We start from the raw sequence: 22,947 nt of genomic DNA, 5'->3' as shown, positions 1-22,947 counted from the left end.
TGTGACACTGATAGGAGTCCAAGGAAACAGGAAAAGTTAGCAGTAAGAGAAGTGAAGAATCTTTCAAAACCTGATGAGCTACTCTTGCTTATCAGAGCAGAGCTCCAGGACTCTTGTGTCTTTTATCATGAATTCCTGATCTGATGCTCCTCCTACCCCCTGCCACCCTTTTTTTGTTCGTTGGGGCAGAGCAGACACGTGTTGGGAAACTTTCAAATACAAATGTATGTTTTCTATTCAAATAACACTCTGGATTAATTTTTTTCATTTTCGCCCCTTAAAAGATCTAGGTTCCCATATTAACCTGTTAAATTCATGACCCAGAGATCTGAGTCTGTATTTTTCTCTCTGAGCTTAATTTTAAATTTGCAAAGATACACCCAGACTTATAATTTTATTGATAAAATGAGATAATTTTGTGATGACTTTTTAATATAGATGCATTATATTAAATAATTCCAATATTTGTCTCTTTTTATATACAAAGCCCATCAAAACTATAAATTTGAGGAAGAAAACTATAAATTTTTTATATACAAAGCCCATCAAAACTATAAATTTGTGGAAAATTCTCATGTGAATCTAATAGAAGGAGCTCTAACCTTAGAGTTCACAGAAGTTGCTATCTCATTTTAGTTCATCCAGATGGTGGCCTCCCTGAGAACTAACCAGACCTAGTAGGTATAGCCTAATATTTATTTTGGTTATTATAGTTGCATTTTTAAAAAACTAAACTGTAGAATTCTTTTCTTATTTAAGAACATATGTTTGGGATTTTTTGAGTTCTTTGTTTAAACTGTTTTAACACAAATATCAGGAATAGTGTTCACGTATCCATCTTATCTAACAATTAGAAAAGTTAGTTAACTACTACTATTAATTGAAGGTGGAGGTAGAGATTTTATCATGTCACCTCTAGCTATCTGTGTCACAAATGTTGGTTTGTATATGTTTTTTTACAAAGGCACTAGAATTAGAAATGCCAAAGTAATTAATTTTTTTTTTCAGAAGCAAATTAGCTTTCATGGTACGAAGTGTTTCTACATTGAAACACTTTCAGATTAATGGACTTAAAGATAAATTGTTGCTATTTTCTATAAGTAGTAATAATTAGGTTATGGCTTCATCTACATATCAGATACTATATCTCATTCCCTATTTCTTTATCTCATTCATTCATTCACTCATTCATTCAACAAATATTTATTGAACACTAAAAATGTTCCAGGCACTGTGCTGGACCTTGGAGATGCAGGCAGATTGAATAACTAAAACAAAGGGCCAAAGGTGAGCAAGAATATGGTACATGCTCCAAACTGAAAAGTTCAGAATAGCTGGGATTTATCATTTAGAAATAAGGAGCTTAGGGCTTCCCTGGTGGCGCGGTGGTTGAGAGTCCTCCTGCCGATGCAGGGGACACGGGTTCATGCCCCAGTCCGGGAAGATCCCACATGCCGTGGAGAGGCTAGGCCCATGAGCCATGGCTGCTGAGCCTGCGCGTCCGGAGCCTGTGCTGCACAACGGGAGAGGCCACAACAGTGAGAGGCCCGTGTACCGCAAAAAAAAAAAAAAAAAAGAAAGAAAGAAGGAGCTTAGATTGGGGGGTAGGAGGAAGCATAATAAATTATGAGTTTAGAAATATAATCAAATTATGAAGGGCCATGAGAGCCTTATACAAGATTTGGGGGTTTATCTGAAGAGAATAATGTAATCAGATCTAGTTTTAGAATTATTGCCTGCAGTGTGGAGAATGGATTAAATGGGAGTGAGGCTGGAGGCAGGGAGGCCTTTGGAGAGGCTGTTGTAGGTGAGGGAAAATGATGGCCTGGACTGGGATGTTGGTAGTGGGGATGGAAAGAAGCAGATATTTAAGAGAAATATAAAGTAGTCTTATTTAGTTAAGACATTCCTGAAATAATGATCTAACAATGTTCTTTGTGATCTAATTAAGTTATTTTCCTTCTCAAGGATGGCCAAATGTGGCTAGTAATTGATTCTAAATGATGTCATTAAATAGCTCAAAGCAGTTATTTCATTAGAAGTTACTGATATTGGTCAGACAATAACCACTGACAACCAGGCTCATTAATTATAATTGTAGCATTTGAACCATTTACTCGGCACTTTTTATACTCTGGTCATAGTGCTAAGCGTTTGACATGATTTATCTTATTTAACACTCACAGCACCCTTACAGGTAGATATTATTGTTATCTCAATTTTCCAGGTGGAAACTGAGACTTAGAGACGTTACACAGCTTATAAATGGTAGACCTGTTTTTAAAACCTAGTGACTTGTTAGTTACTGGTATAGCTGGGATTCGAACCCAGATCTTTCCTGCACTATTACTCCTAAGATTTCTATTTTTATTAAGGTTAATTTCTAATATGCTGTACAACTTCTTATTAGCCCAGTCTTGCATATAATCACATTTCTGCATAAATAAGATAAGCTACAGTTTGAGAGTACACACAGCAAAAAGTATTGACTACTTTGGGTTTTTTTCTTTCCAATTAGTTAGGCTAAAGCAAGTGTGAAGGGAAGTGTATGGTGAGGCATTTTGAGGAGGCAGTCAAATCTGTATTTTTTTTCTAATTATATATTTCCAAGCCAATAATTTCTTTGAAAAAGAATGTTTTAAATGTTTCTTTACCATGTTAGGCCAGTAAATACAGAGAAAGTAAGATTAGATCTTTTATGTCATCGTAGGTGACAAAGCCTCGAAAAATTCGTAGCTGAATGCACTGGTAGAAGCATTGGTAAGAGAGGTTGCATTACTTTTACCAGGACCACTCCAGAGAACCAGAATTAGAAGTGAGTCCTAGACCTCCAGCTCTAGGCTGTATATTAAGTGACTATAAGAGCAGTGTAAGCTGTCAGGCAAGCACTGGCAACTCTTAGCAACATTTTTATAAGTGTGTCAGTGGCATCTCTAGCAAAAGTAGTTGTCTTCGTTTTAAGAAAAACCAGTAAAAAAACAAAAAGAAAAAAGAGTAATGCAAGTGAACAAATAGTGTCCCTCTGAATGAGAAGAATACTGTTCTACTTACAAAATAATATAATGGAAATATTTTTGTTTCTACAACTTTGTTTTAACACTTTGGACAGCATCAGCTTCTGAGAGACAACCGAGCTGAAAGAGGACACAAGAAAAACTGTTCTGTGAAAACAGCCAGCAGGTAAGCAACTTAAAATCGCTTTTTACTCTGATCATTAAATCATGTGATTTTTTTTTCCATACCAATACGAATATGGTGAGTTATAGCTGGGATGCCTTTGGCTCTGGAGTGCCAACTTAAAATATTTTATGTATTGTTTATTAGAATCTATTTCAGGATTACTAGTAATGAATAGAAAGATACCGTTCTATTTGTACTTTTTTAAGCTGATGAAAAATAAAGAGTACCTTTTTTTTTTTAACATCTTTATTGGAGTATCATTGCTTTACAATGGTGTGTTAGTTTCTGCTGTATAACAAAGTGAATCAGCTACACATATACATACATCCCCATATCCCCTTCCTCTTGTGTCTCCCTCCCACCCTCCCTATCCCACCCCTCTAGGTGGACACAAAGCACTGAGCTGATCTCCCTGTGCTATGCGGCTGCTTCCCACTAGCTATCTATTTTACATTTGGTAGTGGATATATGTCCGTGCCACTCTCTCACTTCGTCCCAGCTTACCCTTCCCCCTCCCTGTGTCCTCAAGTCCATTCTCTATATAAGAGTGCATTTTTAGAAGAAAAGAAAATCTCTGCCACCCATAACTAATGAATTTTAGATCAAGATTTAGAATAATTAATTTTTTAATTTTAAAAAAAGAGAATTAATCTTTTCCCCAAAACTTAAATGGTACTTAGGCTTTATGAGAGAGCAACATGTATATTTATCTCTAATAATATATAAATAAGTATATAGAAAATATACTCTTTTCTAAAAGTGCTTCTGTGTTCTTACTCATTTTATATTGCTGAGTCGATGTTATATTTTTTCTTTAATAAAAAAAATTTGCCCCAGTTTATTGTTTTAGACAGCGTATTTCCAAATTTTGCATGTGGTGTTTCTGAAGACCTCATTTTTACTTAGGTGAAAATGGCTATCAGAATATTGATCAGAACTACTGCCCTGTGATTTACACTTGCTCAATTTTTAACAAGATAACCGACCTCGGCAGCTGCCTTTGCATCTCCTGGCCTCCCGTAGTTAGTGTGCTGGCCACTGTGTTTAACACTCCCAAGCAAGCAATGTAGCTTCCAAGTACCATGTTGTACAGACTAACCCCAACTGAGAACCCACTAGGTATCTGCAGAAGCTAACATAAATCCTATCTAGCATGTCTAATTTAGACAATCAAAAATTGTCAAACATAATAAGTTGACCGTCAGTGATAGTCAACATAAAACTAATATAGTTACCCCTAAGGATGTCAGATCCTGAAATTATAAAGTATGGATTATATAAATTTTATACAGGTTATAAATAATTACAAATGCCACGTTTATAGAAATAAAATAAGCAGGCAACAGATCGCTATTAGAATTGTTCAAGCAGAATTGAATCAAAAGCATATAATTGTTAAAAATGAGAAGTGTGATTGTGAAATGGAGGTACAGCTGAAGAAGTAGGCCAGAATACAGCATAAAAATACAAGGAGATGGAAAAATGAAAGAGTGGTTAAGAGACCCAGGAAAGATCTAAGATACATTTAAGCTTAGAGGCTTTGATGGAGGGTATAGAAAGGCTGAAAAAAACATGATGCTGAAGAGATGTTGGCTAAGGATTCCCTAAATGGGTGAAAGTTATAAATCTATAGATACAAGTACAGAAAGCACAGTGAATACCAACTAGAATAAATAGAAAGAAATCCATACCTAGTAGTACACTGTAGTACACCAAAAACAAAGAGAAGATCTTAAAAGAATCCAGAGATGATAAAGGATGAATTACTACAAAGGAATGACAGCTGTACATCATCAGATTTCTGAGTACTGACAGTGAAACCAGAAAACAGTGGACAAGTCTTCAGAGTACTGGGTGAAAATACATTGTCAGCATAGAGCTATGTGCCTAGAAAAACATCTTTCATATATGAAGATGAAGTAAAAACAGTTTAAGATTTTCAAAAACTAAGGAAGTTTACTACCAACAGACCTTTGCTAGAAGACTTTCTAAGGATGTATTTCAAGAAAAGGATCTCCCCAGGAAAGTCTAAGATGAAAAAATGAATACTAAGCCAATAAGCTGTTAAAGATTTCAGTAAGTTTAAACAACCATTGTTTATATAAGTTGACAGTTATAATATGTAATTCATAGGACTTTTCAAAAGACAATCTAAGATAGTGGAAAATAACAGCATGTTAAATTGGCAGTGTTGATGATTACAGTTCAAGTCCAATCTAAGGTCCTTGAATTGTTTGGGGTGTTTACTTCATTGGTCAGTTAAGAGATTGCTACTTGATAAGACTGTATTAAGTATTCATGGTAAAATATCAAAAATAACTACTAAGTCAAAAGAAATAGAGTATGTAAATTCCAAGCCAGTTGGCGGGCGTGGGGTTGAATGGAATAAATGACCTCAAAAAATCCATTTAAAAAGTCAATAAAGGGGGGAAAAAGGCATAGACAAAATGGAACACAGAAAAAAAAAAAGTTAGATAATTGAGTCAAGTCCATGTGTCAGTAATTACAATAAATATTTATGGATTAAATTTGTCAGTTCAAAGCAAAACTAAGCAGATTTAGTTTTTCTTTTAAAATCCAACTATATGTTCTTTATAAGAGACATACCTGAAATAATGACAAAGAAAGGTGGAAAACTAAAGGATGGGACAGCATATACCAGATATACTATAAAAGAGACTCTCCTACCAGACAAACTGACTTAAGAACAAAAGCCTTAACAAGCTTAAGAAACACATAATTTAATGATAAAAGATTCAACTTACCAAAAAGTTAATAATTTTACTATTGTGTACATTCATTAAAATAGACTCAGAAAAATATATAAAGCAAATATTAATAGCAGTGAATGGAGAAACTCACTAACCCACTATCATGGTGCTCCCACTTCAATACAGCATTCATGTTATTGATAGTTTAAGCCATCATAAAATTTGCATAACAGAAAATTAACAAACTTAATGATATTATATAAACCTTTTCACCCAAACTATTAACAAAAACACATTCTTCTCAAAGACACGTAATATTTACAAAAATTGACCACTTACCAGGCCAAAGCTACTATCAACAAATTTTAATGAATATGTATCATAAAGATCATATCCTTTAATTTGAATGTGATTAAGAGAAATCATTGACAAAAATAATTTTTTTAAAGTTTGGAGTTAAAAATACATTTTAAAATAACTCGTTTCCAAAAAATCATAGTGATAATATCTAAACTTGTGAGTTGCAGTTAGACGGTAATTAAGAAAACTGTACTACTTGGAAGTTGTGTATTAGAAATTTGGTCTCAGTTGCTGTTGCAGTCAAGATTCTGAACTATAAGATTACTGATTCTAAACTATAAGAAGACGGCTTCTCTCCTCCAGGGTCAACCCAGGAGGAATTTAGAAAGAGAAAATAAACAGAAAACTACAAGAAGTCCCCGGTATTAAGGGAAGGGGTGTGCTATTTTGAACTTGTGCTTGTGAGATGGGGGCACACAGGTGTGCTTGTGTGCTTTGACCTGAAGCAAGAGGCAATTCAGCCTGGGTAAGGGAGAATGAGATGTGAGGAGAACCTTTGGAGTTCTTTTCTATACTAGCTTGTCATTGGCCATGGCCTTGGGACAAATGACATCTGCCCCTTACAGAAAGACTCAGATCTCTGGTCCAAGTGTTTTTTAAGGATAAAGTCAGGGCAGCTCACAGTACTGTATTTGTGAGGAGCTGGGAAAGCTTGATGGGACTGGATGACAAATTATCTGGTCTTCACTCTGCCCCCTACAAACCACAGAGCTGGAGGATTACAGTTCGCCTTTTCCTGAGAGTGAGGAAAGGGAGCATTTTTCTGACAGAGGAGTTATTTTATAGAGAGGGGTGTGATGATCGTGGTTTTCTGGTGCCCAGGCCTCTATACTCTTAAGTCAGGTTCATTCACCTCCAATTGCTGAACTGCTTTGGGCAGACAGAGAACACTGGCCTTTCCCCATAGCATTGCCTGGTAGAATCAGATAATAAGGCATTTGAGGAGAACAGCCTTTTCAAAAAATATATATATATCAATATATATAGGACTTCCATGGTGGTGTAGTGGTTAAGAATCCACCTACCAACGCAGGGGACACGGGTTCAATCCCTGGTCCGGGAAGATCCCACATGCCACGGAGCAACTACCCACGTGCCACAACTACTGAAGCCCACACGCCTAGAGCCCGTGCTCCATAACAAGAGAAGCCACCGTAGTAAGAAGCCCGTGCACCGCGACGAAGAGTAGCCCCTGCTCGTCGCAACTAGAGAAAGCCTGTGTGCAGCAATGAAGACCCAACACGGCCATAAATAAATAAATAAATAAATAAATAAATAAATAAATAAATAATTTACTTTTAAATATATATATATATTGGATTACAGACTCCAACAGAAGCAGAAATGTTAGAACAAACAAGTCAAAAGAATTTGATTAGCATAATAAGTATTGACTAAAAGAAGTACAGGAAGATAACAATATAAAGCAAGAAATAACAATACAACACATAACTAAGAACCAAATATTTAAGTCTTTTTCAATTTTTCTCAGCAGTGTTTTTTTCATTGTATAGGTCTTACACATATTTTATCAGATTTATCCCTAAGCATTTCACCATATTTTTTGGTGTATGAAAATGTTGCTGAGAGAAATTAAAGATCTGTGTAACTGGAGAGATATATCTTGTTCATGGATCAGGAGACTCAATATTCTTAAGATGTCAGTTCTCCCAAAATTTAGCTCCAGATTCAGTACAATCCAAACAAAAATCTATTTTTTGAGACTATAGATTTTTGAGACTATTTTGTAGAAATTGACAAACAAATGCTAAAATTCATATGAAAATGCAAAGGACTTAAATAGCCAAACTTTAACACTACCTGATTTCAGGACTTAATTTCAAAGCTGTAGTAATCAAGAAAGTGTGGTATTGGTGCAAAGATAGAAAAATAGATGAAAGAAATATACCCACATATATACAGAGAATTGACTTCTGACAAAGTACAAAGGTACCTCAGTGGAAAAAAAATAGTATTTTCAACAAATGGTAGTGGAACAACTGAATATCCATTTGCAAAAAAAAAAAAAAAAATTAACTCATCTATACTTCATACCATACAGCAAAGTAATTTTTAGTGACTGGAAGCAGATCAGCTGTTGCATTGGCATGGGATGAGGGCCAGGGAGGTACTGGAGGGAAGGATTACAAAGAGGCATTAAGAAACTGTTGGGGTGATGGGTATCTGCATTATCTTGATTATGGTGATGGTTTCACACGTGTATACATATGTGAAAACTTATGAAATTGTACACTTTAAAACTGGTGAGGGAATTCCCTGGCCGTCCAGTGGTTAGGACTCCTCCGAGCTTCCACGGCAGGGGGCATGGGTTCAATCCCTGGTCAGGGAACTAAGATCCCCATGCCACGTGGTAAAACCAAAAAAAAGTGGTGCATTTTGCTTATGCCAACTACACCTCAATAAAGATATAGGTATAGATATAGATTTTTTTTTTTAAGTAAACTCTTAAGTGGCTTTCTACTTCATTCCAAGTAAAAGCCAAAGTCTTTATCTTGGCCAGCAAGGCCATATGTGTTCTGACCCTGCCCTTCTTTGTTTCCTCCTTGACCTCATCTTCTCCCACTTGAACTGTGTTATTCACCTACTCCAGGTACAGTGGTTTCTTTCCCATTTCTCCAACATACCAACCCCACTCGTGTCTGAAGTCTGTGCTCAATGTAAGAAAGGCCCACTCTCCACCAGCTCTGCTTCTTGTGTCTTCCTTCTTGTCTCTATTACCCCTTACTGTCTCTATTACCTTTAAGCTTCATGAGGGCAAAATCTTTGCTTTACTCACTGGTGTATCCCCAGTACCCAAAACAATGCCTGATACATAGGAAATATTTGCTGCATAAAATATTTGTCAAACGAACTTGACATAGATTCTGGGGCAGTAGAGTGCACTGACTGAGTCCTTATCTTGGCCTCTGTGTCCAGCCTCTGTGGTTAGAGTGCCTGACTTTTGATCCCAGTTTCACCACTTACTAGCTGGGTGACCCTGAGCGAAATACGTAACCTTTCTATCCCTCAGTTTACCTATCTGTGAAATAAAGAAAATAGTTGTACTTATCTAAGAACATTGTTATAAGGAACGTATGAGCTCATGCCTATAAAGCACTTAAAATGTAAGAGTTCTTACGGCAGCTGTTAGGAAAAGTCTGGTATTGTTATTTCCATCTGTGTGCGTCCTAAGCTCTTGTTAAGTTTTATTTTTTGTCCTGTTTTTCTTGTACATAATTTAGAATGTCAAATCATTCTATAAGACATAACAAAGTACAGCAGACCCCAGCCTTGTTTTTCCTCATTCTCTAATTTCACACTCCAAAAAAATCCACTTTCAACTCTTAGGTATTTCTTCCAGTATTGACCTAAATTACATGCTTATATTACTATTTCTTGAAGCTTTTAGTTTAGTATTACCTATTGACTTCCTGCTGTGTGCCCTACACACACACACACACACACACACACACACACACACACACACCACACACACACACACACACACCCCCCATATCTGCTTTTCTTCCCCTTTCTTCCTAATGGTTATATCATAATATTCAGACCAAATGAATATTTATTGTGTGCATTAGTATGATCATATATGTAGATATTAGGTATAGATGTATAACTTTTGTGTTGTTGTAGAGACAATTGTCTTGTTTTTCATTTGCTTTGTTTCCTATGCGCCTAGCCCAGTTCATCAGCCACCTCTACACAGAAGTGTAACTCCCCTCAATTCTCTGTCCTGGTGGCATCCTTCTTGGAGCCCTCCATTTTTCAGGTCTATTCTGGACTGTTTGCTGTCTGGACCAGCTGCACCTCTGCTGTCCTAGGACCTCTCTTCACTTCTCATCCTGGGGGTTTCCTCATCTCTCTCCTATGTGGAATTTCCTTTCCCCTGGATCCCATGCCATTATTTTTCCTGAGCTTTCTGAGAAAGAGAACAGGTGTGGTTACATTTGTGAGACTCTGCATCTCTGAAAATGTCTTTATTCTAGTCTCACATTGATTAATTTAGCTGGGAATTGAATTCTACTTTGGAAACCATTTTGCCTCAGGATTTTGAAGACATTTCTCCAGTAATTTCCAGTGGTTGCCATTTCCTCTGTGCTCCTATTATTTGGATGTTGGAGCACCCTCAAATGATCCTCCAGTTTTTTTTTTTAACTTCTCTGTATTGTTGTCCTCAAAGATCTCTGGGCAGTTTTATTAATGGTTCCGTCCCAAATGTTTTGTGGATTTAAAAAATTCTCTAATACATCGCATTTCCAAGAGCTCACCTTGTTTCTTTGAACATTCCTTTTCTACATCCTCGTTGTCCTGTTTGGTGGATGTGGTGTATTTTCTTGTCTCTCTGAGGGTATCAGTTGTGTTAGGCATGAGGCAACCTGTAAAGGTGAAATAAACACAAGGAAAGACTCAAGCTTAAATTTCGTTACAACATTGAGTGCAGGATGAAAATTCTTCATCTTCATTTGTGTGCATTTTTCTGTGTTCCTCCCTCGAAGCCATTTTCTTCCTTCGTATTTTTAATATTGGCTTGACTTTCCTTACCCCTTTTGGATGAGTGACTGCACTTCCCTTTTTCAACTTGTAGAAAAATATAAAGGTTAGAGCAGAGAACTGTAATTCATTGAATCAATCAATTTTAGGACCATTTACTCCCCAAATATACCAGGCAGATAAGAAAAGATAAGTGTACAAGCGGTCTGCTGTTAATGACTCAGAGCTGAGATTTTGAAGTGCGTGAGTACAGCACACTCTTAAGGTGGGCCTTCCTCACTGAAGCTCTGGATGAATAAAGGGCACTGCAGTTATGGCTTTAACCTCTGGAATGTAGTACTTCTTACCCTCGGCTCCCTGGGGGAATTTTCAAGATCTTCATAGAAGGGTTTTAGGGACGTATTTGCCAATGCCACTGACTGTAGTGCAGTTTGACAGTTTTCTGGGCGTCCAATTTATGGCATTTCTCCTTTTTTGCCACATCTACTTTAATGTTCATTTAGGCTCTTTAAATCAATGATGGGTGCAGGAGAATTGTCTCTTTTCCAACTCTTAGACTGATTTGTGTCTAACAGTACCAAGGAGGTAACAACCTAAAGTTCTCCTTTAAACACATAACCCACTTTAATAATTTCAGTCAATTCCCTCAGGAAGTTCTCATCAGTAACAGACTTTGTTTTTCAAGGTTTCCTATACTTCCGCCTCCTGAAAGGGCATCGTTCCTTAGGATTTCCTACCGTGCTTCTCATTCTGCAAACATCTCCTCCCAAGCTTCGTTCGCCATCAACAGTGCTCGTCGTCACATGCCATTCCATCATATGCAGATAGTTATTCCTGAAATATTAATGCATTGTATTTGTTCATATGTTTATTCTAAACATAATTAACATTCTCATACTTTTATGATATACTTCATGGGTCCTATAATCAAACTTTTGACTGATTCAAAAAGGTAAAAAAAGGTAAAAAAGAAAGCCTTAAAAAAAAGGTAAAAACATGATAGGTATAATGTAAACTAATTTAAACAAATACTGATTATTAACAAAGGCATAATTTGATCTAATTGGTTCTAGTGATACTGGTCTTATACATCTTTCTTTTGGTTTGTTGCTTCATTTTTATTCTCTGTGGGGAGCCCATATCATAGACTAGGTGTGTCAGATATTGAGTGGTGTGAACATTTTTCATCAAGACACTATCCTCACATATTCATTTGATGTGTTCTCCCAAGATTTTACATTGCGGTGGTGCTTGAAGTTACATGTTTCCTGTCTTACATTCCTGTGTTGTTTATATCTTATTGGTTATTCCCATCTGATAATTCTTTTTGATTAGTCTGCAGGGTTTTATTTGCCAATCATTCTTCCATTTCTTCAGTGTTCTCTATCCATTTTCCTATTATGAAGTTTCATCTTAGTTTTACTGTGTACTATCTCTCCCCTAATATGTAATGCATGTCTAGAGTTTGTTCATGCCATTCTCTCATTTTTACATACCTTTAAACCTTTGAAAGCATAAATAAACTCAGGAAAACACAAAGGTCTTTCAATATATAAATGCATGAAAGCATGTACATTTTTTTATTTTTAAAAACCACTACGTATTACCTGTCACTGTCAATATTTAATAATTAACAGGCACGGTTTTTGAGTGATCGTTGCATACAATAGATTATTAGCCAAAGTGGAACATACATACACACACACACACACACACACACACACACACACACACTCTCTCAGCTAAACATTGAGATGATGCACCTAAGTGTTTTATAGAAATACTAGTGACATCTAGAGTTATTCTTTAACCTGTATCTTTCTCTTAAAGTCCAGACTTGCTATTCAAACCCTTTAGTTTTTATTTCAATATTCAGATTTTATACTTCTCAAAATTAGAAAAATCTTTTTCTCTCCCTTCACCTCATTTAAAATTACAGTTAAATAATTTCACATTGTTTCTCATATCATAACCTTTGATTAGTACCAGAAAGTTCAATATAGCCTTCCCAATTGAAGGTAAGTAAAACATGCATGAAGCAATGCCTGACACTGAGTGATGTACTGTTCTTGAAAAGATCCTGCTTTTTTAAACACATTTTTATGTTAATGATTAGTCTTTATCATTCTAAGAATCCATACAAAAAGACTGATAGTAGATCATGTCAGATCTGGCATCTTCTTTTTTTTTTTTAATTTGCCGTGCTTCCTTACTTACATGATTTTTGCCATTTACATTTACTCTTGTGAAGCACCAAGGCTAAATTATCTGGCAGTCTGATATGTAATTTGCAATCGAGTAAAAACATTTTATTGCCGATATTATGAAATTTGACTTACTATTTTAAAATATCTTTCAGAAACATATGTTAATTCACTTTTACTTAGTTCTTACAAGCACTACATTTTTCATCTACTTAGTGTCAAATGACTTGAAAATCCCTGGATGCTGTGTGCTGTAATTTCTTGTGTGATCAATTAATAAATAATAAGGAGGGAAAAATAAACTTTTTCTTTCCTTTGCTGTCACTTTCTTGCCTGATTAGTAGTAAAAAGAATCTTCTAAAATGAAAAAAATGGCAATAGATTTAATCACAGAAACAAAACAAATCCCATCACATTCACACACACACACACACACACACACACACACACACACACATTCATGTCAACCTTCTTCCGTCAGGTTAGAAAGAACATTCCTATTTACATTAATACAGAGCATATTTGTTTTCACGTGACGATACAAGTCACTGTATTTTGTTGCAGATGTAACAAATAGAATTACAGCTGTTCTTTATTTGATCTTCTAAAGATCCAAAGATGTTCAAGGATTCAGTTTGCTCAGTCTTCCCCATAGTGTCATCCGTTATTTGGGAAGGAGACCTAATTTGCAACAGATACAAAACTATTTGTCATTTTGCAAGTTTGCCAAAAATAAATGAAACTATTAATTACTACATTTTTGAGCAGCTGTTAATAAATTGGGATAACTGTTCATTAGAGTACTGGTTAATGACATGGACTGTATTTGGCTAGTGTTGCTTTTCACAGAAATGTATCAACAAAATTAAGTGCATCAGCAAAAGTAAGTGATGCTTTATTTTAATTATTTAAAATGAGACTTACTTATCCTACATTAGTAAAGATTTAATTTAAAACAAATTCTCTTTTGTCATATTAAAACTAATGATTCGGGGTTTCCCTGGTGGCGCAGTGGTTGAGAGTCCGCCTGCCGATGCAGGGGACACGGGTTCATGCCCCGGTCCGGGAAGATCCCACATGCCGCAGAGCGGCTGCGCCCGTGAGCCATGGCCGCTGAGCCTGCGCGTCCGGAGCCTGTGCTCCACAACGCGAGAGGCCACAACAGTGAGAGGCCTGCATACCGCAAAAAAAAAAAAAAAAAAAAAATAACTAATGATTCAACACCATATTTTAAAGCAAGTTATATCACTCAGCATTTTATATTCTGCATACTTTATATTCCAAAATGATGGCTTGAAACTGCTTTTAAAATACTAATTTTCGAGATAAAATTTCTAGCCCTTTATTATTTTTCTTTTTCCAAATCTAAAATTAGCATTAAATTTTATTGTTCTAAAAACATTTACTCAATCCTCCAGATAGAAAAGTATCTTTTAGATTATTTTAATTCATTCTTCTGTATGTGTGAATGAACAATTAGGAAGTATTCACACATTCCCTTTAATTAGAATGTATGCATTCCATATTTATTTAACTGGAATACATTTAATTGCACATGTGTTATAATTTTTTTTAAATTTGAATAGCTTCTAGGTATAGATGCATTTAGAGTAGAATAATTGGAAACATACCACATATGCAACATAAGTGCTTTCCAAGGAATTTAATTAATCTGTTGTACTCTATATAACCAAATTATTGTATTTTAAAAAGGCACTGTTCTCAGAAAGTCAATTCTGCCTCCTGTCCTTTTGGCATCCTGAAATTCTAAGCTTCTTTGCCAAAATTTTAAACTAATGATTATAGAGAGTTATTTTAAATTGTGATTAAACTAAATAAAAGTAATTATCAGCCAGTTAGAATTTTGAGAGATTGCTTTTCAGTTTAATGTGAATAACCCACACAGAAAAGAAAAAAGGGGGATTTGCCATTTGAAATATATAATATGTCCAGTGTGTAGTAAGTAAAAAAGCAATCAAGTACTCCGTGGTGAAACATTCATTACTGTTTCCCCTTTTTCTTGAAATCTGATAGATGAACTAGATATTTTCAAATGACTAAAAGTATGCACAGCCTCTCACCTCTGGAACAGCAGTTGAATTTGGCCATGGTCACTAATAATAAATAGTTAGCATATGAAAACTGTTCCAATGACCTATAGCTGAAATAAATTTGTCTTCTGAAGTCCACTTCCTTACAGACTGGTGTCTGTTTCACAGTTGGCACTCCCCAAATTGGTCCTGTGATTAAATGGGCATGGGCACGGAACTGACCTTTAACTCCCAGAGATGGTTCCCCTAGGAAATGGTGACAGCACACCTGCAGGGCCACATCACAACAGCTTGTATTGCTACTGCTGCCTGCATTAGAATTTCATTACAGGGGCATTCAGGGATCTGTTCATGCAATGTGTATATGCGCCAGAATACTTCCCCAAACAACAAACATCCCTAACTTATTAGTAAAAGAATTGATATAAAAATTAATAGTTTAAATCAGCAATACAATAAACAAGGCCACTACTTGATAATTTGTACCTTCCAGTCCCCAGAATAAACCTAATAAAACCATCTGCCACATGGAAAACACTTTCAGTTTAAAATACTATTTTATGTCTATAGAACAGAAGTTACATCAGCTCTTAAATTTTGAGGTATGTAACTGTTCATAACATAACAGGAATCATCTGCAATCTAAAAAATTTAATGAGTACATAAGTAATTAGAATGTTTTAATGTTTCACTTAATTTATAAATATATTCAAATATTAAGCTATTAACTATCACTTGTTTTAGCTAAGTTTAATTATCTTTCACTTCTGAGCCAATTTAAAAATAAGTTCAAATATCACAAAATAATGTCCCATACAGTTAGAGCTATGTATTTAAAAGAATCCATTTCTTCATAATCAGTATTTTTCCTTGCCCTTTCTCTCTAGAAATATTTTTTCATCACCCCGTAGTGACTTGTTTGTATACTAAGATATTGTTGGGAATTTATCTTTTGTTTATTTCATATACTTCTGATCAATTCCAACTCATGCCCAATTATATTACACTAAATTAACATAATTCAACAGATGTTGATATTTAAATGTTTTCTGGCATTCAAATCTTGGACAGCTGTCTTCGAGCTTGGGGAAAAGGCAAACATTTAGAATTAAATGCTGAGCATATGCTTAAATTACTAATTAGAAAGATGGAATAAAAACTATGCATTATCCTTTCTAAGGACAATAAACCTCAGATAGGGATTTCTGCAATCTTTTTATATCAGGTTATAGTCCAAGGATGTATACATACTAGATGACATGGACTTCATGGATAACTTCATTTAATTTCAGATTGGATCACTTTAAAATTATGGAGAGTCTCACTAAAATATGAAAAACCTATAATGGCTTCATACTGGCAGTCTTAAGAGTTGAAAAGATGCCTTTTCACTTGCAATGTCAGGATGGTAAAAGCAGTTTTTAACAATATTTTATTATGGAAAATGTCATCATAAGCAGAAATACAGAGAAAAATATAAGCTCAAAACTGCAGCTGTCAAAACTGTCTTAGGTAATTACATGTGGCCAACCTTGTTTCACCTATATCTTATTTCAATTGAAATATATCAGTATGTTTCTCTAAAAAGTAACAGTCTCTTAAGGAAAAAAAAAAACACCATACCATTATCACATCTATTAAAAAAGCAATAATTCTTTAATATATATGTATGTATATGTGTGTTTAATTACAGCTGATACTCAGATGTCTCCAATTATTTCATAATCTTTTGTCTTATACGTTATTTAAATTGGGATCCAAATGAGATCTATCTGTTAAAATTGGTTGACATATATATATCCCAAGTTCCCATTGATTTATAGGCCCTCCTCCCCCTTTGTTTTTTCCTTGAAATTTTTTGTTTGAAGAAGTTAGATTAGCAGGTTCGATTCCTGGTCAGGAAACTAAGATACCGCACACCATGTGGTGTGGCAAAAAACAAAAAAACAAGAAGAAAAATATGTCAGATTGTTTGTCCTATAAAGTTTCCCACATCTGAGGAATGTTGCTGATTTTATCCACGCGGTGTCATTTAACCTATTCCTCTGTCCCTTGAGTTTTCTGCAGTGGGTATTTGGAGCTAGAGAATTGATTTGATTCAGGTTCAGTTTTGTTGTTTTGTTTTGGCAAAACTGTTCCAGAGGTGGTGGCCTAGACTTCTCTCCCTTCCACATCTCTTTCTGTGATTTATTAACCATAAAGATGGTTACCCCAATTCATTCACTAAGGGTCACAGAACGGTGATATGTTAATTCTGTCCTCTCACTTTGGTTCATTAATTGGATTACTTCTGTTTCAAACTTAGCCCCTTCAAATACTTGATTACTCTGAGCTACAGATCATGTAGGTAAAGCAAGATAAATACTTGCTCCTTTTCCTTTAGCCATCAGTTTTCAAAATTAATTGATTCCTTACACTTTCTGGAGGTGACTGGTGAAATTTTGTTCTATTTTTTTTTAACTCATTGATTTAAACAGATCCCATGTGTTTCAGTCCATTTGTTATCATCCTAATTGATGTTAAAATTGTCCCATCTTTGGGCAATGGGAGACTATTTAAATGGGTTCCTGAGTCTGTTTCCTTGCTACGAGACTTTGCTTTCTTCCTTGCTTTCTGGTATGTTTATATTTCCAAGGCTACCTTGGACCTTTCCTGGCCTAGACCAAGAATCAGCTATTTCTTTAAGAAGTGCTGATTGGTTTACTGGGAAATAATTTTAGAACCCACAATCCGCGTTTTAGGGGTGTCATTATTTCGAGGCCTTTTTAGTGAAATACTTAGACTTTTTTTTTTAACAAATTAGCTCATACTGATAGTTCCAGTTCAAATTCAAGACTTCATTGTTTTTGTATTTTCCATCATTGGCTTTAATCTATCTTTTTTCAACATAAAAAATATTACCTCTGGTGACAGCATAATAATTGTTCATTTTATTGATCCCACCATACATACACAGTATTTTCAGAATCACCATATCACCATGACTACTGATAAAATAATTACTGAAAATAGTTTAAGTTTTTCCCTTTTTCTAGTCCTTTTGTACTTTGTCTATATTTCACTAGGAATGCACAAATTCCCGTGTTTTAAAGTCACTTGAAATCGTTTCTAAGTATAGATATACTAATCCATAGTTAGGTTCATTAGTTTCATTTTAGTTTTCAGAGACTGCTTTTTAAAATTTTATTGTTTTATAATAATATAAAAAATAGTTACAGGTTCCACAATCAAATCTCCTCAAGAAGTTACTGTCAAAGAAGTCTAACTTCTATTCAGTCCTCACCACTTGTTCCCCTCCCCCCGTCATATAGGTAGCTATTGCTTTGTTTTCTTTTGTTTACCCTTCCATTGGCTATTTTATTTTCTATTTTTAAGATAAGCAGACATATCTTTCTCTCCCTATTTTTCCATTTCCTTTTCTCTCACTCTCACTCTCACTCTAGTATACCGTTTGATTTTTAGGAAGGCTTATTTTTTGTAATAATTATCTTTATTTTAATACTTTTATATAACAGCCTTAGTCCCCTTCCCCTTTTGAGGGTGGGGGGCTATTTGCAGTTGGTTCTCTGCTCTGAGCAGGATTGAAATAAGCTAGGAACCTCTTTGCCCTTCTCATTCCTCTCCCACACATTTGTTTTGAAGTTAATTATTTCTCTGCTAATACCTACAGGACGGTCAGCAAATTTATTCTATTTTTCCTATATAGCTTTCATTTCTTTCCGTTTTTAGGTAGTTGTACTGTACGTATGTGTGTAGCATACATATAGTCTGAAGCATATAACCATTCAATACTACACTGTAGTATTACAGTCTGAATCATATAGCCATTCAATACTATACTGTCTCCTTAGTTTCAGTTCTAGTTGTAGTTTTAATTCAGTTCATTTAGTTTTAATTCTATGAATAAATATGTTTTTAATGATCCCTATCTTATCTGAAGTCAGTGCGTCTCTGCTCTTTCTGTCGTCTGAGGTCTATTCTCTGGTTGATTCCTCCAGCAGGTCTCATGGGAACAATATTCCCTGAGTCCCTGCATATTATTAATGGTTTGTCCAGACCCTGTATATTTAAAGGTCACTTTGGGCAGATATACTACCCATGGCTCATATTTTCTTTCCTTAATTGTTTCAAATATATTAGTCTATTGTTTATGTAAAATGTTGTTTTCAGTGTGTGATACAGTCTGATTTTTCTCTCACATATAAGTGGCTTGGTGTTGCCCAGATGCTCAGTATATGTTTTTCTTTTCTTTAAAACCCAAGGGTTTGACTAGACTCTATGATGATGTTGGTCATTCTATGTGTTTTTCCTAAGGATGAAGTAGGCTCTTTCAGTAGTAGTTTTATTACTTTTAAAATAAATTTCAAGATTTTCTCCAATTATAATTTTTCATATTTATTTTGTTTCATTGCTTTGGTTTTGTTTCAAAACTTTCTATTATACATATATTGGATCTCCTTGCCTATCTTCAGTAGCTATCACTTTCTCTCAAATCTTTTTTTATTTTTAACGTTTTTATCCTTTGCATTTTCCATTCTTCATTATGTTCTTATCTTTTACTTCTTCATCATATTTATTTAATCTTGTGTCCTAGTTCAGTTTCATTTCTGAAGTGATTTTTTTTTTTTGCCTTTTATTTCTGTTGTTTTCTGAATGCTGTCATCTCTCTGGCTAGTTATTGTTGTCCAAACGTTTTGGGTTATCCTACATGTTATTATGTGGATTCAAAAACCACAGTGTCACTGCCACCATATTCTCAGAATACTCTAGTTATGACCTTTTTTTAGAATTACAGGAATCCAGGACTTCTACATAACATGCCTATATTTAAGTGGCAAAATAAGTGATTAGAGTAAGTGGTCAGGTTTACATTTCTCTACTGATACAATAGCATGTCATGGTTTTCTAGTCTTTTAGTATGATATTGCTTATGTTTCTTTTGAAAAATGATGTTCAGGGACTTCCCTGGTGGTCCAGTGGGTACGACTCCGTGCTCCCAATGCAGGGGGTCCAGGTTCGATCCCTGGTCAGAGAACTAGATCCCACATGCATGCCACAGCTAAGAGTTCATACTGCAACTAAGAAGGCTGCATGCCACAACTAAAAGATCCCTCATGCCACAACTAAGACCTGGCGCAGCCAAAATAAATAATAAATAAATAAATATTAAGAAAAAAATGATATTCGTGCTCAATTTCCACACAACTTTAAGGACTTTTTGTGCCAAGTGAATAAAATGCACTGGGCCAGGTGATACGTGTGGAACCAGGATTTGATATCCTGGTCAGGAAACCCTAGGCACTATCCTTTACTCCTTTCAGTCTCTCACTCGTGTCCCCTTCATTCATTCCCCACAGCCCAACCAGAATGGCATTTGGAAATCCCATATGTATTTGAGTGTTCTTAAACATTCTTAATGGCTTCCCATTGCCCTTAGGATCAAGTCCTAAACATGGTTTGTAAGGCCTTTCTTGGTCTTACAGTTCTTACTATTCCAGCATCATCTCCAATTACTCTTTGCCTTGAACACTATATACCAGTTCATATAATAGTTCATATAGGGCTTCCCTGGTGGCGCAGTGGTTGAGAGTCCGCCTGCCGATGCAGGGGACACGGGTTCGTGCCCCGGTCCGGGAGCATCCCACATGCCGCGGAGCGGCTGTGCCCATGAACCATGGCCGCTGAGCCTGCGCATCTGGAGCCTGTGCTCTGCAGCAGGAGAGGCCACAACGGTGAGAGGCCCACGTACAGCAAAAAAAAAAAAAAAAAAAAAAAAATAGTTCATATAATAGTACCATAAAATTTACTGTGTTAATGATGTATAGTAGTACCTCAATATCCACAGGGGATTGGTTCTAAGATCCCCTCCCCCATGAATACCAAAATCCACAAATGCTCAATTCCCATATATAAACTGGTATAGTATTTGTATATAACCTACACATATCACCCCTTATACTTTAAATCATCTGTAGATTACTTATAATACCCAATACAATGTAAATGCTATGTAAATAGTTGCTGGCACACAGAAAATTCAAGTTTTGCTTTTGGGGACTTTCTAGAATTTTTTTTTCCAAATATTTTTGATCCTAGATTGGTTGAATCCGCAGATGCAAAACTTGTGGATACTGAGGGAAAACTGTATTTTATTTTAACTCATTTAATTTCCAAAATTACCCTATGAGGTAGAGATTCTTATTATCCTCATTTTACATATGAGGAAACAGAGAGAGGAGTTAAATAACTTTCCCAGCTCAAATGGTAGATAACATGTACAGCAGTGTCCTTTTTATTTTCCAAGTCTTACTTCTAAGGCGTATAAAAATAACTTGACCGTTTTCTCAAATCTAGTAGCGAAAAACCATGAACTCTTCTGAAGTAGTAATTTTTAAACATTATTTAGATCACTTATACGTTGCTTAGCAAAAATAAAGTGACATTTTGACTGATCACAGCTAATATGATTTTTATTTGATCATTTGGCATTTGTTTTCTGAAAATTAAAAAATGTAGAGGCTTCCATGGTTTTCCAAAGAAATTCATTATGTAAATGAAAAAAGAGGAAAGAGTTTACATTTGACATTTAATTTCTGTATACTGTTTCTTCATGGACATTTAAAGGCAATAGACCTCCCAGATACAGAGCGTAATAGACCTGGTTTACCAAAATTATAAAGGATGTTTGGTTCTAAGATCTTGATGGCAAAACTAATCCTGAGTATAAGCTAAGGCACTCCAACTTTGCAAGTGTTTCAATTGAATTGAATGAGGAGAATCCTGAAGTACTCTTCCTCCTAATTATTGAACATTAGTGTTCCTGTAGTCATCACAAGCTTCCTGTTACCTTACCTAGCTAATACTGTATATATTTCACAGTCTAGCAAACATTTGCTAACAAGTCTGCAGAAATTTTATGTACGTAAATGTTCATTCATCTGCCAAAAGCTGTCATGGAAGTGTGAAGTAACTGAAGGCATTCCTTTCATAAAGTTACACTTAGTGAAATGCAAAATTATGTAGAAAGGGAAACACTTTACCATCAAGGTACCTGCATATACTTTAAAAACTGGTTTACATGTAAAAGCTTGATTTTGCAGATATTTGTATCCCGAAGCCCAAGATATGAACCAAATAAGTTTTGTGGTTTTCTATTTCCATAAGTAAACATTTCTTTATTATAGCAATTGGAACCTCAATAAAAATACTGGTTATCATAAAGACAAGTTAGTCTAAAAACTCTGGCATGCCTTGTTAAATTTCATTCAACAACTATTCAATAAGTACCTGAATCGGCAAGGCTTGTAAGAGACAACGGAAATTTACTTTAAAAAATAAAACAGATATGGACCCCACTGCCTTCAAGGAATATACAGTCTGGTTAGAGGATTAGTTCATGTACATATATAGCCTTAGTTGAAGGCAGAAAACATTGTTTTCACCAAGGAGTGAGAAATTATTCTGGCAATGGCAATCAGAAGAGGCTGCATAAAGGAGGTGGCATTTTAACTGGATCATAGCATCCCAGTTGAATTCCATCAATAAGCAATAATTTAACCTAAATTCAAGTAAGTTTATATTAAATGGTAATGCTGTCTGACATATTCTAAAGTAGAAATAACTCCTTACATCTTTCAGAAGTTTAAGACATTCTGGCCCGTTATTAAAATAACCAGTTTTTATTACCTCCTCATTATGGAGATGAAAGTGGCAACCTATTTTCCTTTGCTTTTCAGTATTCTTACTCAGCAGATGCCCATTACAGCATATAGAATTATGACATCCCTTTAAGTCCCCTCTCAACAAGCAAAGTCACGGACACTTTACACAAGTCAAAGCTGAGCTCAGTCTTAAGCCTGTATCTGCCAACTCAATCACGCGAGTGAATTGTAGACTCTCTTGAATGAGCAAAACCTCTCAACTTCAAGATCTGCC

The 22,947-nt window shown here is 35.4% G+C and overlaps 1 protein-coding gene across 4 annotated transcripts in view; it reads left to right on the top strand.

Annotated features, from left to right (window-relative positions):
• GPATCH2 (G-patch domain containing 2) overlaps positions 1–22,947 on the top strand; it is a gene marked incomplete at its 5' end in the record, with an annotated part of 166,181 nt that overhangs the window by 118,167 nt on the left and 25,067 nt on the right. For 3 of the 4 annotated variants that reach the window (XM_082657248.1, XM_082657247.1, XM_082657249.1), the window contains one exon: positions 3,110–3,180. In XM_082657248.1, coding sequence (XP_082513374.1) covers positions 3,110–3,180 — 71 coding nt within the window. Of the gene's footprint in view, positions 1–3,109; positions 3,181–7,284; positions 7,376–22,947 lie in introns of those variants that run through there. The other variant, XM_082657250.1, reaches the window with a different exon arrangement.

The sequence above is a fragment of the Grampus griseus genome (assembly GCF_964374135.1).
Source record: "Grampus griseus genome assembly, chromosome: 1".
In the NCBI taxonomy this organism is placed as follows: domain Eukaryota; kingdom Metazoa; phylum Chordata; class Mammalia; order Artiodactyla; family Delphinidae; genus Grampus; species Grampus griseus.
This window is presented reverse-complemented; position numbering and strand designations above follow the sequence as displayed.